The 22,578-nt window shown below is 46.8% G+C and overlaps 1 protein-coding gene across 4 annotated transcripts in view; it reads right to left on the minus strand.

The window, feature by feature from the left end:
• APAF1 (apoptotic peptidase activating factor 1) overlaps positions 1-22,578 on the minus strand; it is a 100,096-nt gene that overhangs the window by 14,686 nt on the left and 62,832 nt on the right. For all 4 annotated transcript variants that reach the window (XM_088465414.1, XM_088465413.1, XM_088465415.1 and 1 more), the window contains 6 exons: positions 20,820-20,951; positions 18,182-18,307; positions 16,539-16,688; positions 15,873-16,001; positions 4,776-4,901; positions 584-703 (listed from right to left, as the gene is read on the minus strand). In XM_088465414.1, the coding sequence (XP_088321540.1) occupies positions 584-703; positions 4,776-4,901; positions 15,873-16,001; positions 16,539-16,688; positions 18,182-18,307; positions 20,820-20,951 (783 nt within the window). The remainder of the gene's footprint in view (positions 1-583; positions 704-4,775; positions 4,902-15,872; positions 16,002-16,538; positions 16,689-18,181; positions 18,308-20,819; positions 20,952-22,578) is intronic.

Consider the following 22,578-nt stretch of genomic DNA (forward strand, 5'->3'; position numbering starts at 1 on the left):
CGGTACAAGTCTCGCACCAAAGGGAGCGAGCTCTCAATGGTGATTGACAGCTCGCCCCGTTTGGGAGGTGGGCAGGGGGGGGTGGCCGGCCAAAAGGAGGCGTTCCCGACGGAACGCTTGCCGTTTGGGGGCGGCCCCACTGACATCAGCAGTGATGTCAGTGGGGAGCTTCCTGCTCGATCAGAGCAGGAAGCTCCCTGGGGCTTGCGGTTGCCGAGACCCAACCTTAGGGTCTCGTCGCAAGCTCCGATGGTCGCGATGGTCCTGTCCATCGCGACCATCACCCTGGTCGGTCACTAAGCTGTGGGTGGTAGCCCACAGCTTAGCTAGTGACCAGGAGGCCGCACTAAAAAAAAAAAAAGAAGCGGCCGCCCTCATTCAGAGAGAGCGATCGCTTCTTACGACCGCCTTTCAATGAGGGCCATAGAGAGTGTGTGGCTTTGAGATGTATGATAAAATCTCTAGCACGCAGCAATAAATGTAAATTTTGCTTTATGGTTTTTTGAACAAATACAAATACAAGATATGTATATTATTAATATTATTATTATTATTATTATTATTATTATTATTAAGTACTCACCAGTAACTGATCTTCCTTGTCTGGTGCTAAAACAAACACTTCATCTTCACTGACTGCTACATCAAATTCTCGCTTTAGGATAGTGACCGATTGCTTGCACACTTTATTCGTTTCCCACAGCTGTTTTTATTTCAATGTTAAAAAAAAAGAATAAAATTCATCATGTTTTGTTTTATATAAGTGTTTACACCGCAGGACTTCCATTTAAAGAAACATTTAAAGTTCAAAACTTGGTTTGTGCCATGCATTGAAGGGGATGCAGACAGGATACCGGCGGCCGCTATCCCACCCACCGATATCCCGACACTGACAGCACAACAGGGGACTACAGGGGACTCGAAATCCCGACGGGGTTAGGTTTAGGCACGAACGTGGGGGAGGTTAGTGTTAGGCACCACTAAGGGAGGGTTAGGCACCACTAAGGGAGGGTTAGGATTAGGGAGGGTTAGGTTACTTACCAGCCCCGGTCGGGTATTAGGTCCGTCAGGGTTCTGCTGTCGGTATTTGATCCGGTGGCTATTCAGCCCCCGGCATTAAATACCAATTCCGCATTGAAGACCCTATATAATTCCTTCATGTTGTTTAGAAAATACTAATTACTAAACAGTTAAGTGAAGAAAGATGCAACGGCATAACTATAGTGCACCATGCTTACATCAGTATCAGTGCCGAACATCTTGGTAATATGATGTGGTGGCACTGTGTGACAATGTGAACTGGGGGCACTGCAGTGTGGCATAATGGGACCTGGGGGCGCTACAGTGTTGCATAATAGGACCTGGGAGCGCTACAGTTTGGCATAATGTGACCTGAGGACACTACAGTGTGTCATAATGGGAACTGGGAGGGCACTACAGTGTGGCATTTTGGGACCTGTTTGTCAGAAACCTCTGCGGACCAATGCATCTCTAAAAACACCGGGGGTCCCTTCAAAATGTTGCTATAGGACCCATAAAGTTCTAGTTAGGCCCCTGGAAAAAGGAGTTGAAGTTGCCACAGTAATGGTGAATCTAGAGACCTGTTAGCAACCTTCAAAATAGGGGACACTGTGGTTGCTGCACATAATATAGCATAGATTTTCCTGAGTTGTATTTAATTAAAAACTGCATTTAGCTGTGAATTGTGGTTCAGGCACACTGGTCATAGTTCACAGTTGCAGGCGCCTTCTGAGCTTAGAAATAAATGCAGATATCCACTTGTACTCAGAGTTGGCCACATCTATGGCACCACACCATCCTTTCCATTCTGTTGGTGAGAGCAGCCTGCCATCATCATCATCATAATCATCATCAATATAAATTGCACCAGCACTTTCCATGGTGCTAGACATCTCTGCATACGCTCACCTCTGAATAGCCTGCAATTCCCTCTACCCACCCGTGGCACACTGCTCCAACATGCAAACACCCAGTTGCTGCCTACTTACACACACTCAGACGCAAGTGGTGATACCATTAAGACCCATATGACTCTGAATCAATTGTCATTTCTTTAAGCTGCATATGCAGGCCCCAATGCATGCTCAGTTTGATTAAAATTGCAAGATCTATCTGCAGAAGTAATTGTGTACAAATCTGACTAATGGTCACTGTCTTTTACATTATTAAACTGCTTTAAGGTATTATCCATAGGCCTTCATAATCTCAATTAGGTGCAATGATAAAAAGTATCGTAAAGTTCAGTCCTTAGAGAAACTTCTGGATAGCATTCATGGCCCCCTGAATAATTGCACCAACTCAATTCCCCCACATCATCTTGGAATCAGATGCTAATTTTCTCAGTGATTAGGAATGCACTGCGGTGTGTTTTTGTAAAGAAATGTCCACCAGAACCAGGCCCTACTGCAGCATCTAACAGCTTACTGGGATTGCTGACAAATTATACACTGGAATACCAAAAGTCATGGGACAGCAGTATGTAAAGGTAATGGTAAAAGGTACTACCGTACTGTGGTGGCTTGGAAATGTCCAGACCTGAATCAGTTGTAATATGACATCTCATGTGTCAGTTGAACACCGGCTAGGATGTTTATGGCAATGCGACGTGAATTATCATTGTTTGAACGGGGCATGATAGTGGGTGTCTGAAGGATGAGACATTCCATTTCCGAAGTTGCACGGACATTCAACATTCCTTGATAGACGGTGTCACATGTGTACCGTGAATACCTCGTGGAAGGCATTACCACCCACCGTGGACCATGCAGCAGCAAACCACGGGTACTTAATGATCGTGATCAGCGTCGTCTGGACAAAATTGTCCATGTTAAGAGACAAGCGACACAGGCACAAAATCACATCCACATTCAATACAGGAGGTACCAGGCGTGTATCCAGCAGGTCAGTGCAGTGTTCTCTAGCCTCCATGGGATATGGGAGCATAAGATCCACCAGAGTGCCCCTGTTAACACTGACACAGGACACGTGCCTCACCCGAGTTTGTGATGTCGCTAATTGGACCCTGGAGGACTGGCAACATGTGGCATGGTCCGATGAGTCACGGTTCCAGTTGTTTCAGGCAGATGGTAGGGTTCTGGTGTTGCACAGACCTCATTAGGCCATGGACCCAAGTTGTCAACAAAGCACCGAGCAGGCTGGTGGCAGTTCCAATATTGTGAGGTGTGTTCATGTTGCATGGGTTGACTCTGCCTGAACACATCATTGACCGGTAACTGCTACGTTGCATTGCTTGATGACCATTTGCAGCCCTTCAGGGACTTCACGTACCATCACAACGATGTAATATTCCAGCAGGATAATGCACCATGTCATCAGTCCCAGTTTTCTGGAGAGTTCCGACAAATGGTGTGGCCACCACGTTCGCCCGATATGAAGACAACTGAGAATTTATGGGACATTGTGGAGAGGGCCATTGGCACCCAAGATCATGCACCTACAAATTATCAGGGAGCCTTGGGAAGCTATCCAGACGGCATGGGTCAACATCTCTCCAGAGGTCTTCCGTCCACTTGTGAAATCAATGCCACATAGAGTTGCTGCACTTCACCGAGCTAGAGGGGGTCCAACGCAATACTGGGCACCTATCCCATAACTTTTGGCACGTCAGTGTATGTTTGAAGTTTTACATACACTGCACGTTGTAAAAGGCAGACAGTAGCTTGTTAAGTGCTGATTATACCCTCATCATAGGCTGGCCACCAGGGGTGTATCTAGTGATCCAGGCGCCCCTGGCAATGTAATGGACTGGCACCCCCCACCCCCCCCTATGCAGTGCCCTCAATAGTAATCCCCCAGTAATAATCCCCCTTATGCTGCATTGCCCCCAGTAGTAGCCCCCCCTATACAGTGCCCCCAGTAGTAGCCCCAGTAGTAGACCCCCCCTATACAGTGCCCCCAGTAGTAGTCCCCCCTATATAGTGTCCCCAGTAGTGGCCACCCCCCAAAATTGCCCCCAGTATTGGCCACCCCTATACAGTGCCCCCAGTAGTGGCCACCCACTCCCTAAATTGCCCCCAGTAGTGGCCACCCCTATACAGTGCTCCCAGTTGTGGCCACCCCCATAAATTGCCCGCAGTAGTGGCCACTCCTATACAGTACCCCCCCAGTAACGGGCACCCCTGCATAAAGTGCCCCCAGTAGCTGCCACGCCCTATTTCAGTGCCCCCCCTGTAGTGCCAGGCTTACACACACAAAGAACAAAAAAAAAATTCAACTTACCTGATCCCCGCTCCTGACGCGACAGCCGCTGTCTGCTTTGACTGAGTCCCGGCTGCTCTTCTCCTGCATGGGAGAGACGTCATGACGTATAACGTCTCTCCCATCACATGCTGCGGGGGGAGCCGGCTCCCTCCGCGGACGACGCAGCAGCAAATAAGAGTCTGCCTGACTCTCATTAGCTGGCTGCTATTATAAACCCACAGCCGCCGCTGGCAGATGTGTGTTTGTAAACGGTGTAGGGCAGACCGCTCTCACTGCGGTCTGCCCTACACTTGTGGGGCCAGGGTACTTGTCCACCCCTTGGTTGCTGGTGGCACTGCCGGACGGTGCCCCCCCTTTGGTCGGCGCCCCTGGCGAGTGCCATCCTGGCCGATGGGTAGATACGCCCCTGCTGGCCACAACCATTCCAAAATCAAACATTTGCAAATCTCCCTCTAGAAATCTTGCATTTGCCACTGTGCTCTGAAATAACATAAAAACAATTGGAAATTACCTACTTCAAAAGGGTAACATACCTTCACAGTCTGGTCATCTGAAGATGTCAAGAACGAAGACCCCTCAGGAGAGAATTTGACACAATGAACCCAACTTAAATGGGCATTGAAGTCTGCTATTTTTTTCCTGGAGTCTACGTCCCACAGCTGAAAAGACACACTGGAATTACTAGGCTGATTACGCTGCAGTGGATAATCTGGTACAACAGGTTTCACAGCTCAATATACATTGCAAACACTTTGAATGTCATTTAGAGTTGGATATATTTACATGTGTATGTTGAGTCACACATATCTCAAAATGCATGTGTATGCTTATGGCTAAAGATATGGTAGAGATGCTGCATGACAGCGTTAGTCGTAAATGCTAAAAATCGCACTACCCTTATTGTGCACAATACAATATAGTAATAACGCTGAGTTTGAACACAGTTGGACCAACTGCGTTCAAACTTACTGTCAGGCCCAGTGACTCCAAGCAATAAATATGCTGATACGCTATGCAGTAATGAATGCTGCAGCACAAGAGAATAGTGTCTTGACAGTTATTAGTAATTGCAAGTTGCATTTTCCATAAAAAATCAAATTACATATAAGCACCTACATATGTTGTTTACACCTTTAAAAAAATAAATGGGATTTGTTTCTTCCTGCAGTAGTCCAAATATATAATGTGAATAGACATCCATAAGTTGATATAATACAGCCACAATGCTACAGTACTGAATTTAGTGACAGCTAAATAGGCCAATACGCAGACAGCCAATCATAAGCCAGACAATGCTGCAGATAGTCCTCATCATCATCATGGCATGGAATATCATTGCAGATGCCCTCAAGTATTTGTAAGAGTCTCTCAAGAAACTGTCATGGGATGGGTCTTGAGTCTAATTTTGTTGCATCTCCAGGGATAACCTACACTTAAGTGAAATCACCCATACTGTACTCAGAGTATGATTGCCCGCACATGTCCCGCCTAACCAAACGTAAGGAGAGGGGTGCGGTGCAAAATACATATAAACATATCGTGGTGTGTATACATTATATATATATATATATTATATATATACACACACACATAAATACATGTGTATAAAATATGAGATATGGTAAGAACTTACCCTTGTTATCTCTATTTCTACGAAGTCCATAGGGTTCCACAGGATACCTTGGGTATAGGTGTGACGTCAGTCGCAGGGCACCAAAGAGTTAAGCTTCCAGCCTCCCAGTATGCACTAGGTCCCCCTCCTATACCCCGCCCCCGGGCCAAGGCACCTCAGTTAGTTACCAAGCCATAGGCCGGAGGAGGAGAAGGAAGAGAGAGAACAAAGATCTGGACACATACAAGAATCACATTCTCACCAGAGGGAGACGGAAAACCGGTGACCAGAGCAAAGCCCATCTGCAGCACAGGTGCGACAGGGCGGGAGTCCTGTGGAACCCTATGGACTTCGTAGAAATAGAGATAACAAGGGTAAGTTCTTACCATATCTCATATTTTCTACTTCAGGGTCCATAGGGTATCCACAGGATACCTTGGGGATGTCCCAAAGCAGTATCCTTTAAGGGTGGGGACGCTCCTGTGCAGAAAGGAGAATCCGCTGCCCGAAGGAAGCATCCTGAGAGGCGAAGGTGTCAAACCTGTAATACCTCACGAAGGTATGGACAGAAGACCACGTAGCAGCCTTGCAGATCTGAACTGCCGAGGCACCACGTCGAGCTGCCCACGAAGGACCCACAGACCTAGTGGAATGAGCCTTCAGAGAAGGAGGGACCGGTAGGCCTTCATGAAGATAAGCTTCAGAAATAGCCATACGGATCCAGGCTGCCAAAGTTTGCTTTGAAGCAGGCCAACCCTTTTTACGGAAGCCATAGAGGACAAACAAAGCGTCCGACTTCCTAAACGAAGAAGTGCGGTCAACATAAGTCCTTAAGGCCCGCACAACATCCAAAGAGGCCTCACCCACGGAAAGACCCGGTGAGTTAAAGGCCGGAACAACTATTTCCTCGTTAACATGAAACTGGGAAACTACTTTGGGAAGAAACTCGGGCCGAGTGCGGAGCACTGCCCTGTTCCCATAAAAAACCAAGAAAGGGGGTCTACAAGAAAGAGCCCCTAACTCAGAAACACGTCTGGCCGAAGCAATGGCCAGAAGGAAAACAGTCTTAGCTGTTAGCCATTTAAGATCCACTGAGCCCAGTGGTTCAAACGGCGGTCCTTGGAGAGCCCTCAGGACCACAGCCAAATCCCAAGGCGCCACAGGTGGAACAAAGGGCGGCTGAATGCGGAGAACACCCTGCATAAAGGTGCGCACATCCGGGATTGTAGCAATCCTACGGTGAAACCAGACAGATAGGGCCGAAACCTGTACCTTCAAAGAAGCAAGGCGAAGCCCATGATCTAGTCCCGCTTGCAGGAAGGCGAGAATCCGAGACAGACGAAACTCCCGCGGTGCATAACCTCTCGGTCGACACCACTGGAAGAACGTATGCCACACGCGATGGTATATCCTCGCGGAAGACGGTTTCCGAGCTCGTAACATGGTACGCACCACAGAGCTGGAAAACCCCCGGGACCTCAGCATGGCCGTCTCAACAGCCACGCCGTCAAAGACAGCCGAGTCAGGTCCGGGTGAAGGCAAGGACCCTGAGACAGAAGGTCCGGTCGTAGCGGCAACCGCAGAGGACTGTCCACGGACAGACCCTGAAGGTCTGAGAACCAGTGCCGTCTGGGCCACGCGGGAGCTATCAACAGGAGCGTCCCTCCTTCCTGTTTGAATTTCCGGATTACCCGTGGAAGAAGGGAGACCGGAGGGAACAGGTATGCGAACCGGAACGTCCACCGGACGGACAGAGCATCCACCAGAAACGCCCCTTCGTCTCTTGTGCGAGACCCGTACACCGGCAACTTGTTGTTGTGCCGGGACGCCATGAGGTCGATTTCTGGAAGACCCCACCTGTCCACCAGTAGTTGAAAAACGTCCGGGTGCAGGGACCATTCCCCCGGATGAACGTCCTGGCGACTTAGAAAGTCCGCCTCCCAATTTAGCACTCCCGGGATGAAGACCGCTGATATGGCCGGAAGATTGCGCTCCGCCCAAACCAGGATCCGAGAGACCTCTACGAGAGCCGCCCGACTGCGAGTTCCTCCTTGCCTGTTTATGTAGGCCACGGTGGTAGCGTTATCCGACTGGACCTGCACCGGGCGACCCTGGAGAAACCGCTGTGCCTGCTGGAGAGCATTGAAGACCGCACGGAGTTCCAAGATATTTATTGGAAGCTCCGCTTCTGTCGGCGTCCACCTGCCCTGGAACAAGTGTGGACCCGAAACTGCTCCCCAGCCCCGAAGACTGGCGTCCGTTGTCAACAGGACCCAATTTGGAACCCAGAACGGACGTCCCTTGTTGAGGTGGGTCGTCTGTAACCACCACGCAAGGGACAGGCGAACCTCCTGGGTGAGCACAATCGTCTGGGACTTCAGAGACTGAGTCAGCCCGTTCCACTTGGACAGGATCAGGTGCTGCAGAGGTCTGGAGTGAAACTGGGCGTATTCCACCATGTCGAACACCGACACCATGGAGCCCAGTAACCTCATCGCCGAGTGTAAGGACACCCGGCGGCTGTGCAGGCAACTGCGCACCCTTGACTGTAAAGCAGAGATCTTGTCCTCCGTCACGAAGATCCTTTGCTGTCCCGAGTCCAATAAGGCTCCAAGATGCAGAATCCTCCGAGACGGGATTAGAGTGGACTTCTGCCAGTTGATTAGCCAGCCGTGCCGTTGCAGCAGTGCAATGGTCAGGTCCAAGTGGCGTAACAGGAGCTCTGGAGATCCTGCCACCAATAACAGGTCGTCCAAATACGGCAACATGCGGACTCCCTGCAGCCGCAGAGAAGCCGCCATGACCGCCATCACCTTGGTGAAAACACGTGGTGCTGTTGCCAGGCCAAAAGGTAACGCCCGAAACTGGAAGTGGTCGCTGCGGATTGCAAACCTGAGGAACTGTTGATGGCGCAAAAGAATAGGGACATGCAGGTAAGCGTCCTGTATGTCCAATGACACCAAGTAGTCCCCAGGTTCCAGCGCCAGAATGATGGACCGTAGGGTCTCCATCCGAAACTTCGGGACCCGCAAAGACTTGTTGAGTGCTTTGAGGTTGAGAATCGGACGATATGACCCATTGGGTTTCTGTACCAAAAATAGATTTGAATAGAAACCCTGGCCCCTCTGGGAGAATGGAACAGCCAGCCTGGAGCATAGTGTGCAATACCTTCCGCAGCTCCGTAGCCTTGTTCCGGTCTGATGGGAGACCCGTGGTGAAAAAGCGAGCCGGGGGTCTGTGCCGGAAGGAGAGGGCGTATCCGTGGGAAACCACCTCCAGAACCCAAGTGTCTGTCGTAGTGGTCGACCAACACTGGGCGAACTGTAGCAGGCGGCCTCCCACCCTGGGATCCCCCAAAAGGAGGCCCGGACCGTCAGGCCGCAGGCTTGTCATCTGGCTTGGGGGCCGGACGTCTGGTACTCCATGCCTGCTTCCGGGGCTTGACCGATTTCTTAGGGCCAGCCTGTCGAGGAAACGACTGTGGTTTGGGCCTGCCCTGGGCCCTAGATGACCGAAAGGACGATGGTCCCGAACCAGAAGGAGCAGCGGCCGACGGGAGACAAGCAGATTTGGCTGCCGCCAGCGTGGCCACAATCTTATCCAGATCCGGACCGAAGAGAACTTCTCCGGTAAACGGCAACGCTTCCAGACCTTTCTTGGAATCTGCGTCCGCCTTCCAGGATCGCAGCCACAAGGTGCGACGAGCAGCCACCGCTGCTGAAGAAATTCTAGACACCAGAGTACTAATGTCTAGAGCCGCCTCGTTGATGTAGGTGGCCGAATCACGGAGATTGCCAATCAACTCCGCCTGTTCGGCCGGACAGTCGGATTCAAAAGAAGCCTCTAATGAATCCGCCCAGCGCTCCATCGCTCTGGCAACCCAGCAAATGGCCATAGCCGGCCGTGCTGCCCCCCCTGCAAGGGAATAAGCGGACTTCAGGCAGATTTCTACCTTGCGGTCCGTAGCATCCTTAAGTGAGGACATGGATGGCATCGGCAATGTGGCACTACGGACAAGACGGGTCACGTGAGAATCCACCTGTGGAGGGGATTCCCACTTAGCAAAATAATTATCCGCGAACGGATAAGCCACCGCCAGGCGTCTCTGGGGCTGGTATCTTTTGCCAGGTTGTTTCCACGCCTCCTCTAAATGGTCCACCAACTGACCCGAAAGAGGAAAGACTGTGGCATCGCCCTTCACATCTTTGAAAAAGGCATACTTAGATTTAGCCGCTGGGGGAACTTCGTCCTCAATCACCAAGGCTGTGCGGACCGCCCGAATAAGTCCAGGAATATATACTTTGGACTTAGCATCAGCGTCCTTAGTATGGAGAGGTTCCTGATCGTAAGGATCCAGAATCTCCCCATCATCAGACGTCCCTTCGTCATCCTCATAAGGAGCGGACAGAGACGCCACCGGCCTTTTATGAGGCCGCATCACAGACTCCCCTTGCAACACATCCGACAAGTGCTGTACAGAACTCGTCAGGGAGTTAACCCACGCTGGCTCCTGAGAACCCGGGAGCGGGGAAATAGGGAGACTGTGGGGTACCACCAATTGTCGTGGGAACCCCTGCATGGGTGACGACACCACAGACTGCTGGGACAAACCCATCGGAGTAAACGCGGGCTGCGGAGCTAACTGGCCCACTAAAGCTGTTAACGCCTGAGCGAAACAAGCCCAGGGCGGCTCCTGTACCGGTGCTGTAACCGTAATAGGCCGCGCCATGGACAAACACTGCCGGCAAAGGCCCTCCGCGCTACCCTCCCCCTCCGCTAACGGTACTTTGCACGTGGTACACTGTAGCCGGAGGGGAAAATCACTTTCAGACATGATGGCACCACGTATGTGACCTCTCTCACCAATTAAGTATTAAATAGGCGAGAGACCACCCTGCAGCACCGCACCGCAAGGGCTTTAGCAGAAGAACAGGGACAGTAATAAAGCTGACAGTTTAGAGAAGAAAAGTTACAGGCAGCGCTAGCACAGTCACATACAATGCAGAGAAATAACAATTCCTGCACTAACAGCGCTGATCACTCAACTACACAGACACAGGGCCTGGTAGGACACAGCGCTGCATACACAGACCTGAGCCACAGCGGAGGAGAGGTATGCGGGGGGACCCAGACCACGATGCTTCCGTCCAGCGCTTCCAGCAGCGTTCACCATGCGTTCTGGAGAAGATGGCCGCCGAGGAGCAGAGAGGAGGCTGGCCTGGGGGAGGAGCACTGCCACAGGACCAGTCGGCAGCATGCAGAGAGGGCTGTGTGCAGCGGGGGAGGCGCCGGCTGTGAGACAGGGAAGGCGCGCTCCCCTGGCATGCATTTAACCCCTGGGACGCCGCAGCGCTACCGCACTGCTGCGGTCCGCTGTCCCAGGGGGTAGTGGAAGCGCAGGTTGGTTGCCTGGCTCCACGCTGCAGCCAGTCCCCAGGGAGCCCCCTGCCTGGGGACTTAGGACCATGTGATCAGCGGGGACCCACCGCGGGACCCCGCTGCTTACCTCTGTCCCCCTTGAATCCGGCCATGGTCCGGAGCATCTGGGGTCACCGCTAGCTGTGACCCCAGACGCCCACCAGCATCCCCGGATCAGTACCGGCGTTCTGGTACCGGCGGGGTGTAGGGAAGACAGCATGGACGTCAGGACTGACAGTCCATGCTGTTCATCCAGATGTGCAGCCACAGCTGCATGAAGAAGAAGCTTCAGGGGCTCTTCTAGCCCCCACTCCAACAGGTGCACCCGACTCCGGCCGGGCACCAAACTAAACTGAGGTGCCTTGGCCCGGGGGCGGGGTATAGGAGGGGGACCTAGTGCATCCTGGGAGGCTGAAAGCTTAACTCTTTGGTGCCCTGCGACTGACGTCACACCTATACCCAAGGTATCCTGTGGATACCCTATGGACCCTGAAGTAGAAAATATATATATATATATATATATATATATATATATATATATACACACACACACATAAAGATCCATAAACGGAGGCACTCGTGAGACTGAGTAGTGTAGGGTAAAACCGTCCTTTAATCCTACGTTTCGGGAACAACTCCCATCAGGGACATACAGCAGTACTAAAAACACCAAAACATACATACATATACCCCCAGAGCTGCCCCAATCAACATTAAAACAAGACACACCTGTTGCAGAGCGGGCCAGAGAAGTCCCCTCCAGCGCGGCCAAACAGTCCAACGCAGGGTGATGACGTCATCCGCCCGCACCCGCCCCACGTGGTCACCGTCTCAGGTTGCTAAGCAACCCAATAACAAAACACATAAAAAATAAATCTGTGCAGCAAAAAACATGCCGCACGCATTTACAGCAATAACATCATACATTTAAAAACATCACTGACACACAAAACGTGACTCCATTGGTATTGTGTTCCTTAAAATTATCTACAAGGACAACAATTTCTAGAGGCAAGACAATACTATACACATTATGGCGCAACATTTAGATAGCTAATCCAACAATATTCCAGTGTATATATACATATATATATGTCCAGAAAATTTATATTATAAGGACGGCATGCCCTTGATGAAGGTGTCGGATTGACACCAAAACGGCTGTCGGGCGCTACACACCGGAGGGAGGACTTGTGATGAGTATTTCTCATGATGACTTGCTGCTATTTTTATGATGACTTTCTGCTATATATTTCATTTATCCGCAAGCCCCTCTAAACCTTGACATTGCCTTGCTATGCAAATTGGATTATTACACTTTTTTTCTACGGACTACACGGATGTGCTGACTCATATATGTATATATATATATATATATATATATATATATATATATATATATATATATACATACATACATACATATACATACACACACACACACACACACACACACACATTAAGCTCTACATAATAATCTTTAATGACAAATTTAGCATCCGAAATATTGTAACCGCTAAAACGTACAAAATGAGTGTGTAACCTAATGAGCTGTATTAAGTATCACTAAGATAGGCTCATTTCCTATGCCTTCAGTGCCTTTTCTTGTTATGTGACTAGGCTTTCATAGGGGAGATTCGCTGGGCTTGTTATGCAGAGAGCAAGCGAACAATAACAGACTTTGGCATAGAGTAACTGCATTGTCAGAAGCTGCAGCAAAAAGATCATCAGGACATCCTTTCACTGGAGTGATCAAGTCCAGCAGGTGAATTGCTAATTAGTGTCGGCTTGATATGCGTAAATAGCAAGCCCAGCATGACTCCACAATGACATAGTAAGCACAAATGCCACTGCAGACAGTAACACAGTCTCTCCAGCATGGCAGGATGATTACAGAGCACATTAAAGCTGTAGTACAAAATAGAGTAGCTGTATTTTTAATGAACTGCCCCACACACACTATAGTAATCGAATAAAAAAAAAATGAGGTGGCTGTTTAATGACAAAATTGTTCAGAATTTGAGCTCTGCAAGTTGCCATATTCCTACATTATAATAAATAAAAGCCAACTGTCACTTTCAGATCCTTAAGGTGCCCATCCACTAGCAGACATGAAAACGACTGCACGATCACTAGTGATGTCAGTAGTGGACTTCCTGCTCTATTAGAGCGGGAAGTCCACTAGGGCTTGCGAGAGCTGAGACCCTTACCACAGGGTCTCCTCGCAAGCCCGATGGTCGTGATAATTGTGACCACCCACAGCTTAGCGAGCGGCCTGAAGAAAAAAATAAATAGAAAAAAATCCCCGCCTTGATTCAGAGCGAGCGCTCGCCAGCAGCGAACGGCTCTGAATCAGGCCCTGTATCTTTTAAAGAAATGTGAGTGCTACAATCGTATTGGGCAATATCCACAGACTGATTTACACTATGGTTTTCCATTTCTTACTTTTTTTTTGAGACCACTGAGACAAGATGATACCCAATTGTGGCAGTGCCTATCAAGCAACAGCGCAATATTTGCCAACAAATAAATGAAAATATCTTAACCCAGTGCACGGTATGAATGTTACCTTTTTTGATTCACATAAGGAAACTCACAGATTAGAAGTTATTTGAAACAAGTCCACATTCACTAGAAGCATCTGAAAGCGCCATAATGCTTTTATTTTCCCCATAAATTTTCAAGGGACTTTGGTTACAATTTTCTGGCTGCATTCTTGATCCTCACTAGCATTGGCCTTTCATAACTGAAACTTTTATATTGGGAGCTACAGAAATTGTGCAGGCCCAGAAAATAGGACGCACACATATATGAATATACAGATTTGCACAAATTTGACCTGTTGCGACTGCATGGGGAGGGAAGGGATGGACCTCCATAGAGTGACAATAGTTAGGGCATTTTCGTGAAACTTTGAACATATGTAGACGTGCCGACACAGAGAAGCATATCTGTCTATTAAAGTCGTATCAATTGTGGGTTCCTGAGGTCAGGTGCAAATGCAGCTTTAGCTAAACGCTATTGATTGGCTAATTACTGATTCACTCCTGCATATATTAATAATATATGATTGTGTGAGTGTATTTTGTCTATTTTTGTTTTATTCCTCCATAAAAAGAAGTACCTACTGTATTAAAATATTTTTCGGTTTGTTCTAGATTACTTTTTTCCAAACTTATTAGTAGATGCGCATTTATGGGCGGATTCAGAGATTTATGTAAAAACGATATTTCGGTAAATCTCTTATGTTTATTGATCGGCGAATGCGCAGGAACCGCACTGCACATGTGCAGATCTGGTCCTGCAATGTTGGTCGCAGAGCCCCAAAAGTCACAGCATGATTGACATATTGTTGGCACTTGGGGGCAGCAACAGGGAGTGTTCTAGAAAACGGGGGCATGTCGGCCTTGGATGTAACTTTACTGGCCCTGGCAGCGTGATTTTACCGAACAGCCTGTGTAACCCGAGGGTCACTCTGAAGTTCGATGTTCACGCAGGTGATCTGATGATGCATCTTCAGTCCTCCAGCGCATAAGAGAAGTCGGCAGTGGGTGTCTTTCTGCTTAAGATGCCTTCTGTGAATTTTGCATAATTTTGCACAGCCGCTGCATACATAGATACAGCATGGGCGAAATGAGCCTACATCTCCGAATCAGGCACTTAGTTATTAAAACAAATGTTATAATCCATGTGTACATGACGTAATCCAGGCGCATATACTACCGGTGCAGATCTGCACTCTTCTGCCGATTTTCTAGTGAATGCATTTTATGTCTGTGAAATTGAACCAAATTGTGCTCAAACTCAGTGTCAGGCCCAGTGACTTCAAGCAATAAATAAGCTGCTATATATGTAGCAATGTTTTTTTCTGTTTATAAATGACAAAGAATAATAAATGCGTCAAAAAAATTCTACATTTATAGGGGTCAATTATATTATGTGCGAAAGGTGCGAGTTGCTGTTGCAACGGCGTTAAAATGCCGGCAACGGACCTCACACCTTTCGCAGCCCGCACTGAGCCCGAATTCGCGGAAATTTGCTTGCAGCCCTACACAAAATTTAGCGAACCCAAGCTGCCGTAAAGTGTGCCCATTGCCACGATGACTCGTGACGGCGAGATCATCGCGGCTAATAGGATTGACCCCATAGCATCTTCTTTATTGTCAGTATATGGAGCAAAGCACATGCCACTATGAGAGGCATCATTACAGCAGCCCATAGCCAGCAAGGCTAATGGCCTCCATACATTTTCGATGGATTGCCGCAATATCCCGTTCTGCAGACGTCGGGGCTGGGGGGATTGGGAATATTCAACACGTTAAAAAATCTCAATTCCCTTATCCCAACCAGATAATGGATGGAATCGGCTAGTCGAGGATTTTTGATATGTAGAATTTGCCCAATCCGGTGACAGATCGCCATCAATGTCCGTAGAACAACGGTTTTGGGCACCTATCTGCGAATTAGGTCAGCGTCGGCAGAAGGGGGAATCCCGGCTCAGGTATATGGGCCCCTTAAGTCAGCATAAACACCAAAGTATCACTTTCTCAAGTGTGATTTATTAAATATATACAACATTACATCAAAATAGTGACATTACCTGGACAACATAGTGTGACAGGGCCATTGCTACAATCTGATTGGTTGTGCAGAAGTCACAGTATAATATGGTTGTCTGTTGACTGGCCTCAAGTACAGACACAAGATCACTGCTTCCAACATCAAATATCTGTATTGTGTGAAAAATATGACAGTTATATATTCAAGCCAAATGTCACATGGAAAAGGTAAAATTCATAAAATAAAGATATAAGGGGACTGTAACTCAATTTTTTTTATTTACTTAGTTGTGCCTAGCACAGGGGAATGAATAACTTCTAAGTTATATCCATAGGCTACCAGAAAATACAGGATTTGTGTCTACCAACTCTTTGCCAGCTTCCTGACCCAGCCACAACACAAATACACCGTCTGGGCCCCCATGCCTACCTTGACGATTCAACACATATAAATCAGTGGACCAAACTATTGTAATGCGAGAGGATTATCACAGCTCAGTAACTTTGACTGAAAAGCTGAAAGCAGACATGGAAACACTGTAGTACTAAATATTTTGGCTGTTTAATCAGTTACTAAGAACATTATAAAAAAGAAAAAAAATACAGGGCCAGAGTTTCTTCAAGAAGATAAAAAGATGCACATAAACTGTGTATCCAGATATACATATAATGAAACTGTATTAAATAGGGTGTAAAGGCATACTTACATACAGGTAATTAAGTGCAGTCACCATGATTCTGGAGCAGTCATTAGACCAGGAACAGCATTTCAACAGGAACTGTGATTTATCACGAATTTGAATGGACATTGTAACATCAATAGACTTATATTCATTAGCAGATGATACATCCCAGAGCTATAAAGAGAAAAAGAATGTGTGTGTGCTGTATTCGGTACTAGTAAATAGCTAGACTATAGCTTTTTCATTTACTTTTTTTATTGGCACATTAGGACTCTGCACAAGTCATATCAAACGTTATACATAGTGAAAATTATATATCATGATGTCATTTTTATAGGAAACCGATATAAATTAATATTCAATGAACAGCAGAAGCATTTTTCACGCTTTCAATTAGCATTAAAAAAAAAAAAAATATATATATATATATATATATATATATAGATTTATATACACACACATATACCACAGCCCCCTGCATCTCATAACTACCTACACCATGTCACCACAATCCCCTGCATCTCACCACAGCCTCTTGATTCTCACTCCTGCCCCCTGCATTTCACCACAACTCCTACTGCTGCTGGGATGGGCAGGAGGATAATGGATGAAAGATATTTGTATTGCAGCTACTGTAAGCAGAATGTTTTATATATATATATATATATATATATATATATATATATATATATATAGCCCGGCCACTGGGAAGGGCAGGGGGATCTTTGTATTGATGTGTGTGTGTATATATATATATATACACACACACACACACACACATACATACATATATATATATATATATTTTTATATATATATCCATCCATATATATCCACCAGGTAGTGGCGCCGCCGCTCTCAATGCACTCAGTGGCTGCTGGCTGCTAAACAGACATACAGTGCAGCTCCGGGCCTCCACCCTGCAATGTTGGCCTCTCGATCACTAAATGACAGCAATTAAACACTAGGTAATCCTATAAAAATCCTTTGGGGTGTTCAAATGTCATTAGATGCTGATCAATGAATTAATCGCTTAGAAAGAATAGTTAAACCAACCACAGCTATAGTGGATTTAAACTCACCAGCAAGAAATGAAAGCAAGTTACAATCTGCCTTTCTTGCCATAAGATAGGACTCTCAATGTCTTAGACCCCCTTGATGGCAACTCTGACGGTCACGTGCCCCTGAGTCTCCAGGGCCTACTGTGCGGAGCATTTGCAGCACAGCCAGTGGTAGCCAAAGTTAACCGAATTTACACCAGAAGTGCCCTAACTAACTTCAGGACATGTATGATTCATTTTGATTTGTATGTCACAATCCACAATATTCCACTCCAAAGGCTACAACTGTTATTACACTACTTTATGTGTCAAGTCTTCCCACATTTTCTTAGGGGACAAATCAATTCTCCGCAACGTGCCACCAAAACATTACCGCAATATTTAGCTGCACATATTATTTATTATGAAAAGGAATCTTCAGTTATTATGTACACACACTGCAGCACATTGCCAAGAATAATATTGCACCCTTAGGATGTAATCCTATGTTGGCAGGCCCATTTTTACCTTCTGTTTCATCTCACTGTACATAGATTGTTTCCATCCACCGCACTCAACCAAGTAAAAGTTATAATATACCCAAGGCATCATAACAATGCCACGTACCTTTAATGTGCCATCCATAGAGCAACTGGCCAAATACTTATCATCAGGTGAAAATCTGCAATGGGTGACATAGTCTGAGTGACCAAAGAGTGTATTCTTACAATACTTCTTCTCAGTATCCCACAGCTGTATATCCAAAGATACAAGTGTTATAGGTGACCTCAGTATTATAATATTCCTGTGCACTATGCTTCATGTCTTTACAACACTGTACTGAGGCCTCAAAGCGAACAGGAAAAAAACATCACTGAATGAATTTTACTTTCAATTTCACAAATTGAATTGTCATGATAATTAGCTAAGGATAGGAAAAACAATAACAATCAGGCAACTTCTCAGCATGCCCACACTGAAATCACCTGCCTTTACATGCATTTTACATTGAAGGGATGATTGATGCTTGCAGTAGATGCTTTCATTTGGGGGTGGTAACAGCCGCAAGGGCAAGATGGCTGCTTGATCTGCATTGATGTTACCGATATTTACACAAGCATGCGTCGTTGCAAGCAGGTAAGAAGGCAGCAGTGGGCGCCTATATGCTCAGGTGATCTTTGCAAACATTAGCATATTTACGCAGTTGCGTACAAAAATGCAGCTGCGATCACATTAGCGTCCATCTCTGAATCAGGCCCATAGTGCAGAACCTCTGGTACACCCTTCTCAATGAATAATTATTCTAGCATCCTGCACCTGTCAAAACATGAGCAGTTCCTCTTTCCTTTCTGGGGTGTCTGCTCTGGTGCTTCTTGCACACTCAGCTGATGCAATAAACTTCTCATATACAGACCAGAGTTTGCTATAAGCACCAGAGGGGAGAGTGACACCCCAGGCAGGAAAGAGGAACTGCACATGTTTTGACAGGTGCAGGGTGCTAGAATGACTAATTATGTACTTGGAGGGGTTTAAATTGCATAATTTGGACAATAAAAATATATCAGTTTTCAGATTAATTTTATCTAAAAAGTTCAATAAAGGGTTAAAGGATGTGGGACAGGTATGTGGAGGTGTAAATGATGTGGGACAGGTATGTGGAAGTGTAAATGGTATGGAACAGGTATGTGGAAGTGTAAATGATGTGGGACAGGTATGTGCAGGGCCGCAACTAGGTGGGGTACGTGACCCGGGGGCCGGACTTGAGGGGGCACCGGGGAGAGGCTGCCGGGAGACTAGTTTGCTGCTCTTGTGGGTTTTAAGCCGCAGCCCGGCCTTGAGAGGCACAGAGGCACTGTCAGTCTAATATGGTGCCGGTCGCAAGACAATCAGTGCTCGCGGACCGGCAGCCAATCAGCAGAGGCTGCTGTTCTATGAGCTCTAATTGGTAAGCGCGCAGAGCCACATTACAATGATGGCAATACTGACAGTTCCCCAGCGTGCGGCAGCCCCGTCCCATGCCACCCTGAGCTCACCCACCACGTGGCCCTGGCAGGTAAGAGAAGTGAGATGGGGTCTTAACGTTGCTTAATGTAAAAGGGGCCTTACTGTGGCATAATGTGTAAAGGGCACTACTGTTGCCTAATGTATAAGGGACATTACTCGGCTTAATGTATAAGGGTCCTTTCTGTGACTTAATGTGTAAGGGACATTACTGTGGCAAAATGTATAAGTAGTATTACTGTGGCATAAAGTATATGGGGCATTACTGTGGCACAATGTATAAGGGGCATTAATGTGGCTTAGTGTTGTAAGGGGCATTAATGTGGCTTAGTGTTGTAAGGGGAATTACTGTGTGGCATAATGTGTTATAAGGGGCATTACTGTGTCACAAAAGCACACACCCTTTTTGTCCTCTTTGTTGTATTTTTTTAGGGGGCGCCAAATTATGGCCTTGCAACAGGTGACAAAAATCCTAGTTTCGGCCCTGGTATGTGGAGGTGTAAATGATGTGAGACAGGTATGAGGAGGTGTAAATGATGTGGGACAGGTATGTGGAGATGTAAATGATGTGGGACAGGTATGTGGAGCTGTTGTATTGATGGGAGAGAGGTTTTGTACTTACAAATGGGAGCTGAAAAGTGTTTATTCTGACTTTTTACAAACTTGTAAAAAACACTGCAAAATCACTGTACAAGCATTTTCCTGTACACCAAAATTCTAGAAAGACTTTAAATTTGATTAAAAACTAGCTTCCTATCATTTTTCAACCATTATTAAGGATTGCAGCACTGAAAATGAATCTACACAAATAAGACAGTGGAAATACAAAAATTATTAAATTATTTGTGTATTTCCGAATTTAGAAATCCATAATTAATATAATATTCAATTTAATTTATCTTATTCATTTTCTACCTGTTTTCAAGTAAGCATTAAACACTTGAACAACAACTAAGCTTGTTTAGAGTTAACAAGTGATATTTACTGCTGAAAATCCTTTGATATTTCAAGATCGAGCAGACTAATAGCAATTATTTCTGCTTTGCCTTACAGACAACATAAGTGTATAGCAATTACAGCACCATTCCTTTCTGCCCCAATGAGCTAGCATAGTAATTACTGGAGAAACAAGCACAAAATGTATGTGTCCAAAATGGCACCTCTATTCTTTGTGCCTAGCTAAAAATAATAATGATGAACAGAAACTGTAGTAATACTAATTACAATTTAAAATGTAGCTTTGCCTTCAGACAGATTGACGTACTTTGAGTGAGCAGTCTTGGGAACATGTGGCAAGCAGGGAAGGAGAGTCTCCATTGGTGAACTGACAGCAGCTGACCTGCTCGGAGTGCTCCTCATACTCTCTTATCAGTGTCCCAGTCACTGCATTCCAAATCTAGGAGAAATGGATAAAACCATACCTGTAACGTTACTGACCATAGACTGAGAGCTTTAATGTACTTGTTACCATAAATGTACATTAGTTACACTTCATAGACAAACATTATTATATTTACACATCACGTTGGCATGTTATGAGATCATCTTTGAACGGAAATAATAATAATCACTTACCCATTCACTACCAAGGACCAAAAACTACCCTTTGTTTTTTTTATTCTGCCCTTTCTACATGTGTACTTTGCTGGAACTTTCATCAATGCTTTGGACATAATTACACATCTGTAGATGTATTATTTTATGTTTTTATCTCTGTTTTTATACTTGCATAATAACAATTTTTTTCATAACCTTTGAAACGTAGGAGCAGCTGACAACCTGAAAAACTACTAGTTCTAAGTGCTTTTCACACTTCGGACTTCAAAGCCACTAACTTCAGCAGATTAAACTTGTTTCCAAAAGGAAAATGGTGTTGTCCGTAGCAACCAATACAATGTTTGCATTGTTTTTCTGAACTGCAATAGTACAATTACAGAATTTGGGGGGAGATGTATTATAGTAAAACGCATCGTGCCACTATAACTCTTCCTGCTTCGCCTCTTTACTGAGATTAAGCAGGGAACAGTATCGAAAAGATGTATAAACATCTCGTCTGCCGGAGTAGGGAGTAAAAACTCCCCCCACCAATGATCCCTGCCAGACCCCACAGTACATCAGCCTAGTGCCGATGCCAGGGCCGGCTCTAGGGGTGCTCGACCAGTGTGGCCGCACAAGGGCGCCACCCGTAGAGGGCGGCACCCCTCCCCAGCATCCCGATTTCAGCTGGACAGTACTGTCCCGCTGTTCCACCCACGGGCCAAAGTGGCCCGCGGGTGGTCAAATCGGAAGGCTGGGGACCCCCACCGCCGCAGCTGTGCCGCAGTGCCGGACCCCCGGAGAGGGTTGGGGGAAGCCCATCCAGTGATGGAGTGCTGGGCTTTACCCCCAGCCTAACGTTATTTGAAGGCGTGCCATGCGGGCACGCCTCCAAATAACGTCACACAGGGGGCGTGGCCTATGGCAATTAGACCACGCCCCCACATTCGGTTGCGAGCAGCGCTCTCTGAGGGTCCGGCACAGGGTGCTCAGAACCCTGGAGCCGGCCCTGGCTGATGAGCTATGTCTTACCTCAGGCAGGCTCCACTGGGCATGCGCAAACTCTCGCAGCCCAGCGGAGCCTGGTGGTGGTAGGGGAACGACCGCTGCAGCTGCCAAAATTAATAGCTGTAGCTGACGGAATGGTCAGTGCCACTGACCGTTCAAATATTGGGTGGCAAATCGGTGCACTATCTTGTAGATCGCAGCATCGATAATACCAGTGGCTCAGGGCTCCCCTGTCATTTACCACTCAACATGGGGGAGAAGCAGTATCCGTGCACATAAAGTGCACTGATACCACTAAACCCCCACATAGCCGGATAATACATTCCTCCCTTGATTCACTACTGCAAGTAACACAGATTTTTACTTTACATCAGTCTTCATAAATGCCCTCAATTATATTTTAGTTCTTATTCAGAGTTTTTAGTGTGCATGTGTGTCTTCTCTTAATGTACACAACTAGGGGGGCCAGGCTCGGGGTT

The sequence above is a fragment of the Taudactylus pleione genome, unplaced genomic scaffold (genome assembly GCF_031769625.1).
Source record: "Taudactylus pleione unplaced genomic scaffold, aTauple2 ptg001990l, whole genome shotgun sequence".
NCBI lineage: Eukaryota > Metazoa > Chordata > Amphibia > Anura > Myobatrachidae > Taudactylus > Taudactylus pleione.